The following is a 13,768-nucleotide window of genomic DNA, read 5'->3' as shown; positions in this document are numbered from 1 at the left end:
ATGCATGAAGGAAAATATATAGACCTGGAATCTCTTATCTGGTGCCTCATATTCTAAGAACCCTGTTCTCCCTCTGCCCCCAACACAGACATTATAAAAAAGAATGGAGTTTTTGTTTTAATGCAGTAGTATATCCAGGTTGGTATATGACAAGGCTTAATTGGACACAATAGAGGACACACCAATAGAGAGGGCAGGTCAGAAGTGATTTCTGATTTAGAAGTCCAAAGAACGCCATTGTAAGAAGATCAGGGTTCATATTCCCAGAACTTTCCCCTTAAATCAGTCTCAGCTCTATCTCTGACTTGTAGATAGGATTTTTGGAGCTTTTTTCCTGGGTGGTGAGGAGCTAGTTTTCAAATGCTTCTAAGACTTGTATTTTGAGCTGTGTATGTGCACCCCAATTTTTGGTTGTGTCAGACATTTTCCCATATGTATTTGTCATAAGTGAAAAATAAAATAAAAAATTAAAAAAGATTTGAGCCCTGACGTGAGAATCTTGTCATAATGAACTCATTCTATTATATTTTCCTTTTTTTTTTTTTTTTTTTTTTTTTTTTTTTTTTTTGAGACAGAGTCTTGCTCTGTCACCCAGGCTGGAGTGCAGTGGCACGATCTCGGCTCACTGCAAGCTCCGCCTCCCGGGTTCACGCCATTCTCCTGCCTCAGCCTCCCGAGTAGCTGGGACTACAGGCGCCCGCCACCGCGCCCGGCTAATTTTTTGTATTTTTAGTAGAGACGGGGTTTCACCGTGTTAGCCAGGATGGTCTCGATCTCCTGACTCGTGATCCGCCTGCCTCGGCCTCCCAAAGTGCTGGGATTACAGGCGTGAGCCACCGCGCCCGGCCTATATTTTCTTTTTTCTTTTTTTTGGAGACGGAGTCTCACTCTGTCACCCAGGCTGGAGTGCAGTGGTGCAATCTCAGCTCACTGCAACCTCCGCCTCCTGGGTTCAAGCAATTCTCCTGCCTCAACCTCCTAAGTAGCTGGGATTACAGGCGCACACCACCATGCCCAGCTTATTTTTTGTATTTTAGTGGACACGGGGTTTCACCATGTTGCCCAGGCTGGTCTCAAACTACTGAGCTCAGGCAATCCACCCGCCTTGGTCTCCCAAAGTGCTAGGATTACAGGCATGAGCTACCGCACCTGGCCTATATTTTCAATATATACAAATAAAAAGTGATTTTAAGAAGATGTAGCCCAACTAGGATTTTCCCCAGGCCCCTTTCAGGTACTAAATAAGAACTTCTTGTCATTGCAGGTGGGGTGGAAGACAACCCGTGAGTATTACACCTTCATGTGGGTTACTTTGCCCATTGACCTAAACAACAAATCAGCTAAACAGCAGGAAGTCCAGTTCAAAGGTGAGAAAAATACTGGATCAAAGGTGTTGAAGACAGTAGCCAAGACTTATTAATTCCCTTCAGCTTGAGCTTTCTGGGGCAGATAAAAAGACTTCCAGAATTTTACTTTTCTGAATAGATCTTATTTTGGATTAAAAATTATGTTGTGTTTTCAGCTTACTACCTGCCCAAGGATGATGAGTATTACCAGTTCTGCTATGTGGATCAGGATGGTGTGGTCCGGGGAGCAAGTATTCCCTTCCAATTCCGTCCAGAAAATGAGGAAGACATCCTGGTTGTTACTACTCAGGTTTGTAAAACTTCTCACCTCAATCCCTTGCTGTCATTACGAGTAGCAATATAGGATAGGATGGAATTTGAGTTAATAAGGCTTTATTGAATATCTAATGGATATCATTGGAAAAAATGTATATAGTACTCACATGGACTCACTCAGGAATGACTTAGGAATGTTAACAAGAATCATAACAATAAATGATTTCTTCTTTTCTAAAACTTCTTTAACTCAGCTGGCATTCAGTTATTCTTTTAACTTTTCCAATTGCTTAATTTTTGTCATCTACACATCTTATCACCATGGTAAATGTAAAAGCTCCTTTGAGGAGAGAAGCACCAAATATTCTTATCTCTTTCAGTTTTGGCCTACAGCCTGTCTGTCATACATGAGTATTAGATTCATTTTCTTACTTCATCATTTAACAGGACACCTACTCTTCATCCAGCACTATGGTAGGCACTGGGAACACAACGAAGAATCAGTTAAAACACTGTCCTTGGCCTCAAGGAGCTAAGTCCATTGGGAGAGACAAACAATACTAAGCGTCTACAAGAAAAAGCTACATTCTTGTATCATTGTTCCTTTTAACTTTTAATGGCTTTAATTTTTGTTTGCCTTTCTTGGTATTGCTGCAATTATAAAGACATACCTCTATTATACCCTTACCTAGGTATTAAGGAGCAGCCCCCATTTGGGATACATAGATGTCAGTGCAGTGAATGGGAATCAGCCAGTCCCTCACCATCCTAACCTATGGGAATTTTCTGCTAGAGGGACTTGGAATATAGTTTATGGAATGTTCTTTTGTAGGGAGAGGTGGAAGAGATTGAGCAGCACAACAAGGAGCTTTGCAAAGAAAACCAGGAGCTGAAGGACAACTGTGTCAGCCTCCAGAAGCAGAACTCAGACATGCAGGCCGAGCTCCAAAAGAAGCAGGTATGGCTGCTGGTTATAGGTGACCTTGGAACATGGAGATCAGAATTGGATGGTGCCTCCTATCCAGCACCATATTCTGTTTTGCCTGTGATCTCACCTTCTTATACCAGTATCTTTGAACAGGCATTAGTTTTGTTTGTTTGTTTGAAATGGAGTCTCACTGTGTCACCCAGGCTGGAGTGCAAGGGTGTGATCCTGGCTCACTGCAACCCCCACCTCCCAGGTTCAAGCGATTCTCCTGCCTCAGCCTCCCGAGTAGCTGGGATTACAGGTGATCACCACCACACCCAGCCAATTTTTATATTTTTTAGAGACAGGGTTTTACCATGTTGGCCGGGCTGGTCTCACACTCCTGGCCTCAGGTGATCCACTCACCTGAGCCTCCCAAAGTGCTGAGATTATAGGCATGAGCCACCGTCCCTGGCTGAATATCTCCTTTTAATTGTTGATATGTTGAAATGATATTTTAGGTACATTCGGTTAAATATACAATCATTTAGCCAGGCACGGTGGCTCACACCTGTAATACCAGCACTTTGGGAGGCCAAGGTGGGTGGATCACCTGAGGTCAGGAGTTCGAGACCAGCCTGGCCAATATGACAAAACCCCGTCTCTACTAAAAATACAAAAATTAGCCAGGAGACCGGTCGTGGTGGCTCATGTCTGTAATCCCAGCACTTTGGGAGGCCGAGGCAGGTGGATCACAAGGTCAGGAGTTTGAGACCAGCCTGGCCAAGACGGTGAAACCCCGTCTCTACTAAAAATACAAAAATTAGCCAAGCATGGTGGTAGGCGCCTGTAATCCAAGCTACTCGGGAGGCTGAGGCAGGAGAATTGCTTGAACCTGGGAGGCAGAGGTTGCAGTGAGCCAAGATCACACCCCTGCACTCTAGCCTGGGCGACAGAGCAAGACTCTGTCTCAAAAAAAAATAGCCAGGCATGGTGGCATGCGCCTGTAATCCCGGCTACTCAGGAGGCTGAGGCAAGATAATTGCTTGAACCCGGGAGGCAGAGATTGCAGTGAGCCAAGATCACACCACTGCACTCTAGCCTGAGCAACAGAGCAAGACTTTATCTCAAAAAAAAAATTTAAAAAAATATATATATGTATACACAAATACACTATTATTAAAATTAATCTGTTTCTTTTTACCTTTTTAAAAATGTGCCTACTAAGATTTTAAAATTATATGTAGCTCTCACTTATTGAACAGCGCTGTTCGAGGAAAAGGGCAGTTCTGTCTATTTTGTCCACTGTTGTGTCTGCAATGCAAGAACAGTGTCTAGTGTGGAATAGGCTCTGAGTAAATATTTGTTTAATGAACAAATTATAAGCTCCAGTGGAATGAGAAATTAAGGTGATGCATTTTTAATATAAAAAGAGCATTTTGTGACCAGGTGCGGTGGCTCATGCCTGTAATCCCAGCACTTTGGGAGGCTGAGGCAGGACAATCGCATGAACCCGGGCAACAGAGGTTGCAGTGAGCCAAGACTGCACCACTGCACCAGCCTGGGCAATAGAGTGAGACGCTGTCTTTAAAAAAAAAAAAAAAAAAAAAAAAAAGAACATTTTCCTTTTATGTGAGTATTTCATTTACTGCTGTGTCGTGCTATGCCTGACATATAGTAAGTGCTCAATAAATATTTGTTGCCTGCCTAAGATACTCATTCAAAAGTCATAGAAATAGTCTGTCCATTTGATGGTGTTTCAATCTATAGGAGGAGCTAGAAACTCTACAGAGCATCAATAAGAAGTTGGAACTGAAAGTGAAAGAACAGAAGGACTATTGGGAGACAGAGCTGCTTCAGTGAGTGTGTCCCATAATTCTGGGAGGGGAAGAGCTGCTGTACCATCAGTACCCTTAAGTATAGTCAGATTAGATTTCTGAAATTTGTGAGAAAACAGTGTTATGACGTTGATAGGTGTGATTCTCCACCCTTTGAATCATGAATTAGAAAATTGGTATCAGAATAGTCAGGAAAAATGATCTGATTTCAAATATTAACTTTAGGGATTGAATACTTGCAGTTTTTTGGAGTCAGGAAGCCAAAACAGAACTGCAATGGAGACTAGTAGATTTTTAAATAACTCTGCAGGCTTAGGGCCAAGCCAGCCTTAAATCACTTAAGGCCAGGGGTAGCTGACCTGGAATCAGTGAATTTTTCACATAGTTATCTCCACCTCTACAGACTGAAAGAACAAAACCAGAAGATGTCCTCAGAAAATGAGAAGATGGGAATCAGAGTGGATCAGCTTCAGGTAGGTAATGCCATACATTTGTCAAAGGATATTTTCTTAGCCTTACCACTGCTCCAATTTGGTGGCCTAGAAGGATGTATTTCATTGCAGTGAGTGCCTAATGGCATACTTTTCAAAGTATCACACTAAAGTTTCAGGTTATGTATTTTCCATTCTTGGACCAGGTAAGCCTCCACCCTACCCATGCCCCTGCTTTGAAAAAAAAAAAAAAATCATGATTCACAGCCGGGCGCAGTGGCTCATGTCTGTAATCCCAGCACTTTGGGAAGCCAAGGCAAGTGGATCACCTGAGGTCAGGAGTTCAAGATCAGCCTGGCCAATATGGCAAAACCCCATCTCTACTAAAAATACAAAAATTAGCTGGGCGTGCTAATTTACAGGCGCACGTGTAATCCCAGCTACTCGGGAGGCTGAGGCAGAAGAATCACTTGAGCCCCGGAGGCAAAGGTTGCAGTGAGTAGAGATTGCACCACTGCACTCCAGCCTGGGTGACAGAGCAAGACTCTGTCTCAAGAAAAAAAAAAAAATCATGATTCACAAGGAACTTAGTGATTTGTTCATGTATTACTAAGGTAGTTTACCATGAGCTCTTAATATAGATGACAATCATCTATATCAATAATCAAACTTTAATCTTTTCAAGCAAAATCGTACTCAGAAGTCTGGAATATAGAGCAGATAGCAGAACTGCTCTCATTTTTAGGAAGCTATGCCTTAAAGAGGTGCTTTAAAGAGTGGTTTGTCTAATTTTACTCAGTTGGCAGTTGGGAGTTGCTAGGGAAACACATCTCTTTGTTATTGTACATTAAAAAGCATTGTTCCTGTTTTGTTTTCCTTCTTTTATATCTTGGTTATGTTCACTATTTTTGTTTTAGGCCCAGCTGTCAACTCAAGAGAAAGAAATGGAGAAGCTTGTTCAGGGAGATCAAGATAAGACAGAGCAGTTAGAGCAACTGAAAAAGGAAAATGACCACCTCTTTCTCAGTTTAACTGAACAGGTAGAGTCATGAGAGAAAACAACACTTTTAGGCATTTGCAAGAAAATATACATTGTTCTTTGTATAAAGAACATTTTAATGTTCTTTAATATACCTGGATGTCACTGGCTTTAGGAAAGGGCTCAGAGGAAACTATCTGAAATGAGATAGCTCATGGCTTTCTTCAGAAACTGACAAGAGAAGACTTGCCTCTCCCTATGCATCCTGCTTGCTCATTAGCTTAGCAGGCCCTTCCATGGTGTGTGTGTGCATGTGTGTGTTTTCCCAGCAATGGTACTGAAATCTCTTTTTGTGCAGAGGAAGGACCAGAAGAAGCTCGAGCAGACAGTGGAGCAAATGAAGCAGAATGAAACTACTGCAATGAAGAAACAACAGGAATTAATGGCATGTCTGTCCTTGGTTGGTTATGTGGGAGGGAGCCTATGGGGATATAGAAGAAAAGGATATGGGCCTATTTTCCGGTTGATGGACAGGATAAATAAGAGAGTGTTCACCTCTAGGTGTTTTGCTTTCTAGCCAAAAGGACAGAGAATCTGCCATTTACAAAATGTTTAGAAGTGGGCATTTCTAATATGTGATAAGTGATAAAGGAATATTGCAAGTTAAACTTCATGACAAGATGTAGTTAACTAGATCCTTGGACTAGGGCTCACACAGAATAACCCCTACCCTCTTCTTACAGAGTTACAATGGGGGCAGACGAATGGTTATAAAGGGCTCTACGACAGGAAAAATACCACCCAAAGCAAATCTTGTTATAATTAATATATTAGCAATTATCATCATTATCAATTATGTAGGAATGAAAGCCTAATTGACTAATAATTTCCTGTAATATATTGTTGAAAAAGAGTCCCCATGGTGTTGACAGGTGCCTGGAAGCCCCATTTACTTAGTTGATCCAAGGACATGAGAAATCCTGATGTCCGAGGGATATCCAGTCATTGGGATTGTAATTCACATCATATGTGCATCATCCAGTCAACCATTGAGTACCTAATGTATCTAAGATACTGTATGCTTTAGCATGATATAGGAAAGAGTAGAACAAAGTTTGCAAATCAGCAGATCATAGGTCAAGGTCAGACCACAGAAATGTTTTAGAAAGTAGTTACCAACATTTAAAAATAGGAATATTTCCCATAAAAATTTGTATTTCCAACTTCCTTTGGGAAATGAAAAGACCTAGCAACACTGAGCCCACATTCCTGTGCAGCAGCAATAGCTAGAGCTGAGTAGCTGCTGTCCCTGTAGATTTTCCATCTGGCTGCAGTCTGCACTGTTTTATTGCATTCAATTCCTTCATTTGATTACATTTCTTGCCTGCTCTCTATAGGCACATTCCAGTTTGTGACCTCTGATGTAGCAAATAAATTACTGTTTAAAATAATCTATAGTCCCGGCTGGGTGCGGTGGCTCACGCCTGTAATCTCAGCACTTTGGGAGGCCGAGGCAGGTGGATCACCTGAGGTCAGGAGTTCGAGACCAGCCTGACCAAAATGGTGAAACCCCGTCTCTACGAAAAATACAAAAATTAGCCAGGCATGGTGGTGGGCGCCTGTAATCCCAACTACTCAGGAGGCTGAGGCAGGAGAATCGCTTGAACCTGGGAGGCAGATGTTGCAGTGAGCTGAGATCGCGCCATTGCACTCCAGCTGGGGCGACAGAGCGAGACTCCGTCTCAAAAAAAAAAAAAAAAAAAGGTTTGAAACTCTTTGTGATAGGTATGGATTTCCTTGGTTTTCTTTTATATATATGTGTGTGTGTGTGTGTGTGTGTGTGTGTGTGTGTGTGTGTGTATATTTTTTTTTTTTTTTTGAAACAGTCTTGCTCTGTCACCCAGCTTGGAGTGCACTGACCTGATCTCAGCTCACTGTAACCTCCACCTCCCGGGTTCAAGCTATTCTCCTGCCTCAGCCTCCTGAGTAGCTGGGATTACAGGCGCCTGCCACGATGCCCGGCTAATTTTTGTATTTTTAGTAGAGACGGGGTTTTGCCATGTTGGCTAGGCTGGTCTCGAACTCCTGACCTCTGGTGATCCACCCACCTCGGCCTCCCAAAGTGCTGGGATTACAGGTGTGAGCCACTGCACCCGGCCAATTTTCTTAGTTTTCATGGAATATTTTTCAAGACCTAGAGGCTCCCCACCTGGTTGATAGCAATCCTAATTCCTCATACATCCTAAAAGGCCACTAAATATGAGGACTGTGTATCTTATGCTTCAGGAGCCTAGGAACAAGAGAGCAGCACTAACTGTGGAGGAGCAGTTAGCACAAGAGGTGGAACGCCTTAAGGCAAAGGTAGAGGCCAGGAAAGCCTATTTCTTAGAGAAGTACAAAGAGTGTCAACAACTTCACAAACAGATCAGCCAACTCAGGGCGGCTGCACTGGTAGGTGACAGAGATAAGGGGGTGCAGGAAAGCAAGAGGTGCAAAGATTAGTGGTTCTTAGACCAAGTCCAGAAGATGGTACACCCTTGTTAAGGTGAGAAAGTTATCTTTCCACTAAAAAGAGGGATGTAGTGTATGGCCAGAAACTAGCATGCAGGTCCCTGGAAATACTGGCCCCAACTTAGCCACAGGTCTCAGGGAAGGTTTTTGTAACTATCAAGCAGGTTTCTGTGCAGACTCAGAGAGCCCTTTCTTATTTCTGCCTTTTGAGGAAGTGAAGCAGGACTAGAAGAGCCAGCAGGAGCCAATGGGGATGGGAAGCAAGGAGCCTGCAGTCAGCACTGTCACTGGGTAGCCCCCTCTTGCATTACTACCTCAGGGTCGGCTAGACACACACAGCAGTTTGGGCACCAGCATTCAAATAAAAAATCTTGGATGAAAAACCGCAACTAGTAGGCTTAGCTTAAGTGTGTTTGTGAGGTATGCACGTGTATGTATGCAGGTAGAAGATGGGAAGCTCTGAAGCATGAAACCAGTTAGGTCAACCCATCACACTGGGATGCTTATGACCCCAGTCTGAGCTCCTTGTATCCTTGGACAACTGCCTTCCTGTGTTGCTTCTTCCTTCATGTAACTTGAGCCCAGATGCCTATCCTCACACTGTAGGAAGGAATCATACCAACCCAAACCTAAGTGCTTCAGGCTTCACTGAGTGAGATGTTTATTCAAAACAAAGGTTATTGTTTTCATGGTTGGGTGGGATTCAACAAGATTTCATTTATCCCTAATTCTGATAAGTCAGTCTTGAGATTTTCCCCAAGGTGCTTTTTCCCTCCTTGGTCACTTATACCCTCAGCTAAACCAAAAACAAAAAAAACAAAAAACTGGCATCTTGATGCCAGCTCAGGCCTTCAGGTGTTTTTTTAAGTCACTTTAATTTAGCACCCTGCCCATAGTACCATTTCTTCCTCCCAGTTGCGTTCTCCTCCATCTCAGTCTCCCTGCTTTGCAGTGCCAGATTCTCTACAATTTCCCACCTTGTACCCAGACTGCAATATGTGATCCTAATCCTAATTTTTTTTATTGTTGACAGGATGAAAACTTTGATCTGTCAAAAAGACTGAGTGAGAATAAAATTATATGTAATGCTCTGCAGAGAGAGAAAGAGAGATTGGAAGGAGAAAATGATGTAAGTGTGTGAAAGAGGGTAGAAAACCCCAAGGTTTTAAGGGGAAGGAGCAGGGTGGCCCAGAGATGTAGTGATAAAAATAAAAAATTAAGGGCCCTTTCTGGGACAGTGGGTGAAACAGTTGTTCCTAAACAAAGAGTAAATTTAATCTAATTTCCTAATCTACCACAAAACCCTGTCTTTATTCTACAACTGAAATTTGTTTGGCATGGCAGTAGTAACCTTGAAAGAAGCCACACTGTTGAAGACCTAACTTATTTTTGCTTTTAACTTCACAGCTAATATGTGTTGCCTTGGGGGATAGGGGAATAACGTCCTACATAACTTTATGCTAGCGGGGAACTCCTTTTCTACAGCACAACTTTTTCCTTTTTCTCTGCTGCCAAACCAGGAGCAGAAGTGGTGGTCTGTACCAGTGCTGGACCCATGGTAGGCCCCTAATAAATGCTGTGCATTCATTCATTCATTCATTCATTCATTGGTTCATTCATTCATCCAACCAACATTTATTATTGATTGACTGAAGATGGTATGGCAGAAAATAAAGTGGTTGTACTTGAAGTCAAGGTCATTCTCATGTTCTTTCTTTTCTTTTTTTTTTTTTCTTTTTTTTTGTTGTTGTTTTTGAGACAAGGTCTCAATCTGTCACCCAGGCTTGGAGTGCAGTGGCACAAGCTTGGCTCACTGCAGCCTTGATCTCCTGGGCTCAAGTGATCGTCCTGCCACAGCCTCCCAAGTAACTGGGACTATAGGCATATGCCACCATGCCCAGCTGATTTTTTTTTAATTTTTAGTAGAGACAAGGTCTTGCTATGTTGCCCAAGCTGGTCTCAAACTCCTGGGCTCAAGCAGTCCTCCTGCCTTGGCCTCCCAAAGTGCTGGGATTACAGACATGACCCACCACGCCCGGCCCATTCTCATGTTCTTGCTCAGCATCAAAGAATAGGTGTCTATGCATTCTGGCTGCTACTCCTGTATCTATACTTCCATCAGTTCTTCATCTTTACCCTTTTTTTTTTTTTTTGAGATGGAGTTTCACTCTTCTTGCCTAGGCTAGAGTGCGATGGCATGATCTCAGCTCACCACAACCTCCACCTTCCGGGTTCAAGCGATTCTCCTGCCTCAGCCTCCTGAGTAGCTGGGATTACAGGCAAGTGCCACCACGCCTGGCTAGTTTTGTATTTTTAGTAGAGACGGGGTTTCTCCATGTTGGTCAGGCTGGTCTCGAACTCCTGACCTGAGGTGATCCACCCGCCTTGGCCTCCCAAAGTGCTGGGATTACAGGCATGAGCCACTGCACCCAGCCTTTTTTTTTTTTTTTTTTGAGACGGAGTCTCACTCTGTTGCCTAGCCTGGAATGCAGTGGCATGATCGTGACTCACTACAACCTCCGCCTCCTGCCTGATCTTTACCCTCTATAATCCTTCTGGCCTATGCCTCCTAGTGATCATTTTTACTATTTTTTTCTTTTTAAAATTGCAGTTAAAACACATAAAATTTGGCCGGGCGCGGTGGCTCATACCTGTAATCCCAGCACTTTGGGAGGCCGAGGCAGGCGGATCACAAGGTTAGGAGATCGAGACCATCCTGGCTAACATGGTGAATCCCCGTCTCTACTAAAAATACAAAAAAAAAAATTAGTGGGCTTGGTGGCAGGCGCCTGTAGTCCCAGCTACTCGGGAGGCTGAGGCAGGAAAACGGCATGAACCCAGGAGGTGGAGCTTGCAGTGAGCTAAGATCGTACCACTGCACTCCAGCCTGGGCAACACAGCAAGACTCCGTCTCAAAAAAATAAAATAAAATAAAATTTACCATCTTAATAATGTAAAGTTCAGTAAAGTGCATCACAGTGCTATGCAACAGATCTCCAGAACTTTTCCATCTTGCAACATTGAAACTTCATACCTACTAAAACATTAATTCTCCCTCAGTTTCTACTTTTGATTATATCATTTATGCCAATGTGTTTCATAATTGCAGAAGGCTTTTTGGGTTCTCTTTCTAGTCTTGTTATTCCCGTTCTCTCTTTTTTGTTTTGTTTTGTTTTTGTTTTGTTTGTTTTTTAGAGTCTTGCTCTGTCATCCAGGCTGGAGTGCAGTGGCACCATCTTGGCTCACTGCAACCTCCACCTCCCAGATTCAAGCGATTCTTGTGCTTCAGCCTCCCGAGTAGCTAGGATTGCAGGTGGGCACCACCACACCCAGCTAATTTTTGTGTTTTTAGTAGAGAGGGGGTTTCACCACGTTGCCCAGGCTGGTCTTGAACTCCTGGGCTCAAGCGATTCGCCTGCTTCAGCCTCCCAAAGTGATGGGATTACAGGCATAAGCCACTGTGTCCGGCCTATTCCCATTCTCTTAATTTATACCTTGAGTTTGAAATCCCTGTTTTCCTGGGTTAGTTTGATTGTGGGGGGGCAGGTGCACACACAGTTTGCAAAACAAAGGGAAAGATTTGGTATTTGGAAGCTTTGTTAAGAACTGTAGGCTGGGCGCAGTGGCTCATGCCTGTAATCCCAGCACTTTGGGAGGCCGAGGCGGGTGGATCATGAGGTCAGGAGTTCAAGACCAGCCTGGTGAAACCTCCTCTCTACTAAAAATACAAAAAGTAGCCAGGTGTGGTGGTGCACGCCTGTAATTCCAGCTACTCAGGAGGCTGAGGCAGGAGAATCGCTTGAACCCAGGAAGTGGAAGGTTTCAGTGAGCTGAGATTGCACCACTGCACTCCAGCCTGGGCGACATAGCAAGACTCTGTCTCAAAAAAAAAAAAAAAAAAGAACTGTAGTAAAGCCCTCTTAAGATGATAAGGGAAATTTGCTTATTTTCTTTTTCCTAAGAACTTGAAATGCTGCCTGTGCCACTTTTAGTAATTTTTTTCTCTTTTTCATTACTTCCCTCCCACCCTGCCTTCTTACTCATTCTCTGTGTTGATATATCCATTTGAATGGGATAAGACATGAAGAAGGAAAAATTATTTTAGGTGAATATTTGCATTGTGTAAGAAATTATTCTAGGAAAGAAATTGAAAAATATTCTGCTCTCAATAATATACAACACTGGGAGGCCAAGGCAGGAAGGTCACTTGAAGCCAGGAGTTTGAAACCAGCCTGGGCAACAAAGCAAGAGCCTATCATTTCTACAGAAAATTTAAAAATCAGCCAGGCATGGTGTCGTGTGCCTATAGTCTCAGCTACTAAGGAGGCTGAGGTGGGAGGGTTGCTTGAGCCCATGAGTTCAAGGCTGCAGTAAGCTATGATCTCACCCTACACTCCAGCCTGGGTGACCGAGCAAGACCCTGTCTCTAAAAAAAACAAATTTAACAACAATAATAATAATATACAATAGTTTCAACATTAATATATCTATCAGAATAGTTGCAGCGTTAATATAGCTCCTGCCACTTTCATATATCGACACATTTGTTCCTCCCTTTAGTTGGCATGTATTTAGAGATTTAAAATTCTTTTTTGTATTAATATAAACAAAATACAGTAAATATATTTAAATTCAGGTATAGACTGGGCACAGTGGCTCACACCTGTAATCTTGACACTTTGGGAGGCCAAGGCGGGCGGATCACTTGAGGTCAGGAGTTCGAGACCAGCCCGGCCAACATGGTGAAACCCGTCTCTACTAAAAATACAGAAATTAGCTAGGCATGGTGGTGGGTGCCTGTAATCCCAGCTACTTGGGAGGCTGAGGCACAAGAATCACTTGAACCTGGGAGACGGAGGTTGCAGTGAGCCGAGATGGTGCCGCTGCCCTCTGGCCTGAGTGACAGAGCAAGACTCTGACTCAAAATAAATAAATAAATAAATTCAGGTATAAAGAACTTAGATCTTTGGAATATTGAAACTGCTGCCTTCTCTTCTGAAGAATTATGGATTATCGATTATTGAGTTTCTCCAGTGCCACATTGCTAATTGAGAACCACCTGGGAGGGGCATCTCCTAGCCAGTTCCTGGTGGCCATTCTTGGTATTGTCTTTCAACATGTCTATAAATCCTCTATCCTTAGCTTTTGAAGAGGGAGAACAGCAGATTGCTCAGTTACATGGGTCTGGATTTTAATTCTTTGCCATATCAAGTACCTACTTCAGATGAAGGAGGCGCAGGACAAAATCCAGGACTTGTCTATGGAAACCCATATTCTGGTAAGACAACTTTCCCATTCCAACTGGAAGTACCCTGCCTGCATCCCTTTCCCCTACTAAATTTTTGTTTCTGAGGTGCTAATTAAGACCAGTCTCATTGTTAAGACTTGCTGGGCAGAAGCTGAGGACCCAGTAGAAAGATTGCCAGGCGAGAAGTGTTAATTGAGAAATAAATCTGAATCCAGAAGACACAAATCAGATC

General features: G+C 43.1%; 1 protein-coding gene across 3 annotated transcripts in view; it reads left to right on the top strand.

Moving 5' to 3' along the window:
* Positions 1-13,768, top strand: part of CALCOCO2 (calcium binding and coiled-coil domain 2) — a 34,475-nt gene that overhangs the window by 16,474 nt on the left and 4,233 nt on the right. For all 3 annotated transcript variants that reach the window (XR_008495244.2, XM_054460010.2, XM_054460008.2), the window contains exons 3-11: positions 1,265-1,367; positions 1,523-1,656; positions 2,455-2,580; positions 4,300-4,388; positions 4,771-4,840; positions 5,716-5,838; positions 6,136-6,222; positions 9,322-9,417; positions 13,431-13,566. Coding sequence is in view for 2 of the 3 variants with exons in the window: in XM_054460010.2 (XP_054315985.1) it covers positions 1,265-1,367; positions 1,523-1,656; positions 2,455-2,580; positions 4,300-4,388; positions 4,771-4,840; positions 5,716-5,838; positions 6,136-6,222; positions 9,322-9,417; positions 13,431-13,566 (964 nt within the window). In the remaining variant the exon portion in view is untranslated. The remainder of the gene's footprint in view (positions 1-1,264; positions 1,368-1,522; positions 1,657-2,454; positions 2,581-4,299; positions 4,389-4,770; positions 4,841-5,715; positions 5,839-6,135; positions 6,223-9,321; positions 9,418-13,430; positions 13,567-13,768) is intronic.

This window comes from Pongo pygmaeus, chromosome 19, assembly GCF_028885625.2.
Source record: "Pongo pygmaeus isolate AG05252 chromosome 19, NHGRI_mPonPyg2-v2.0_pri, whole genome shotgun sequence".
Taxonomy (NCBI): Eukaryota; Metazoa; Chordata; class Mammalia; order Primates; family Hominidae; genus Pongo; species Pongo pygmaeus.
Note: the sequence above shows the minus strand (reverse complement) of the source record. Positions and strands in the feature narration are given on the sequence as shown.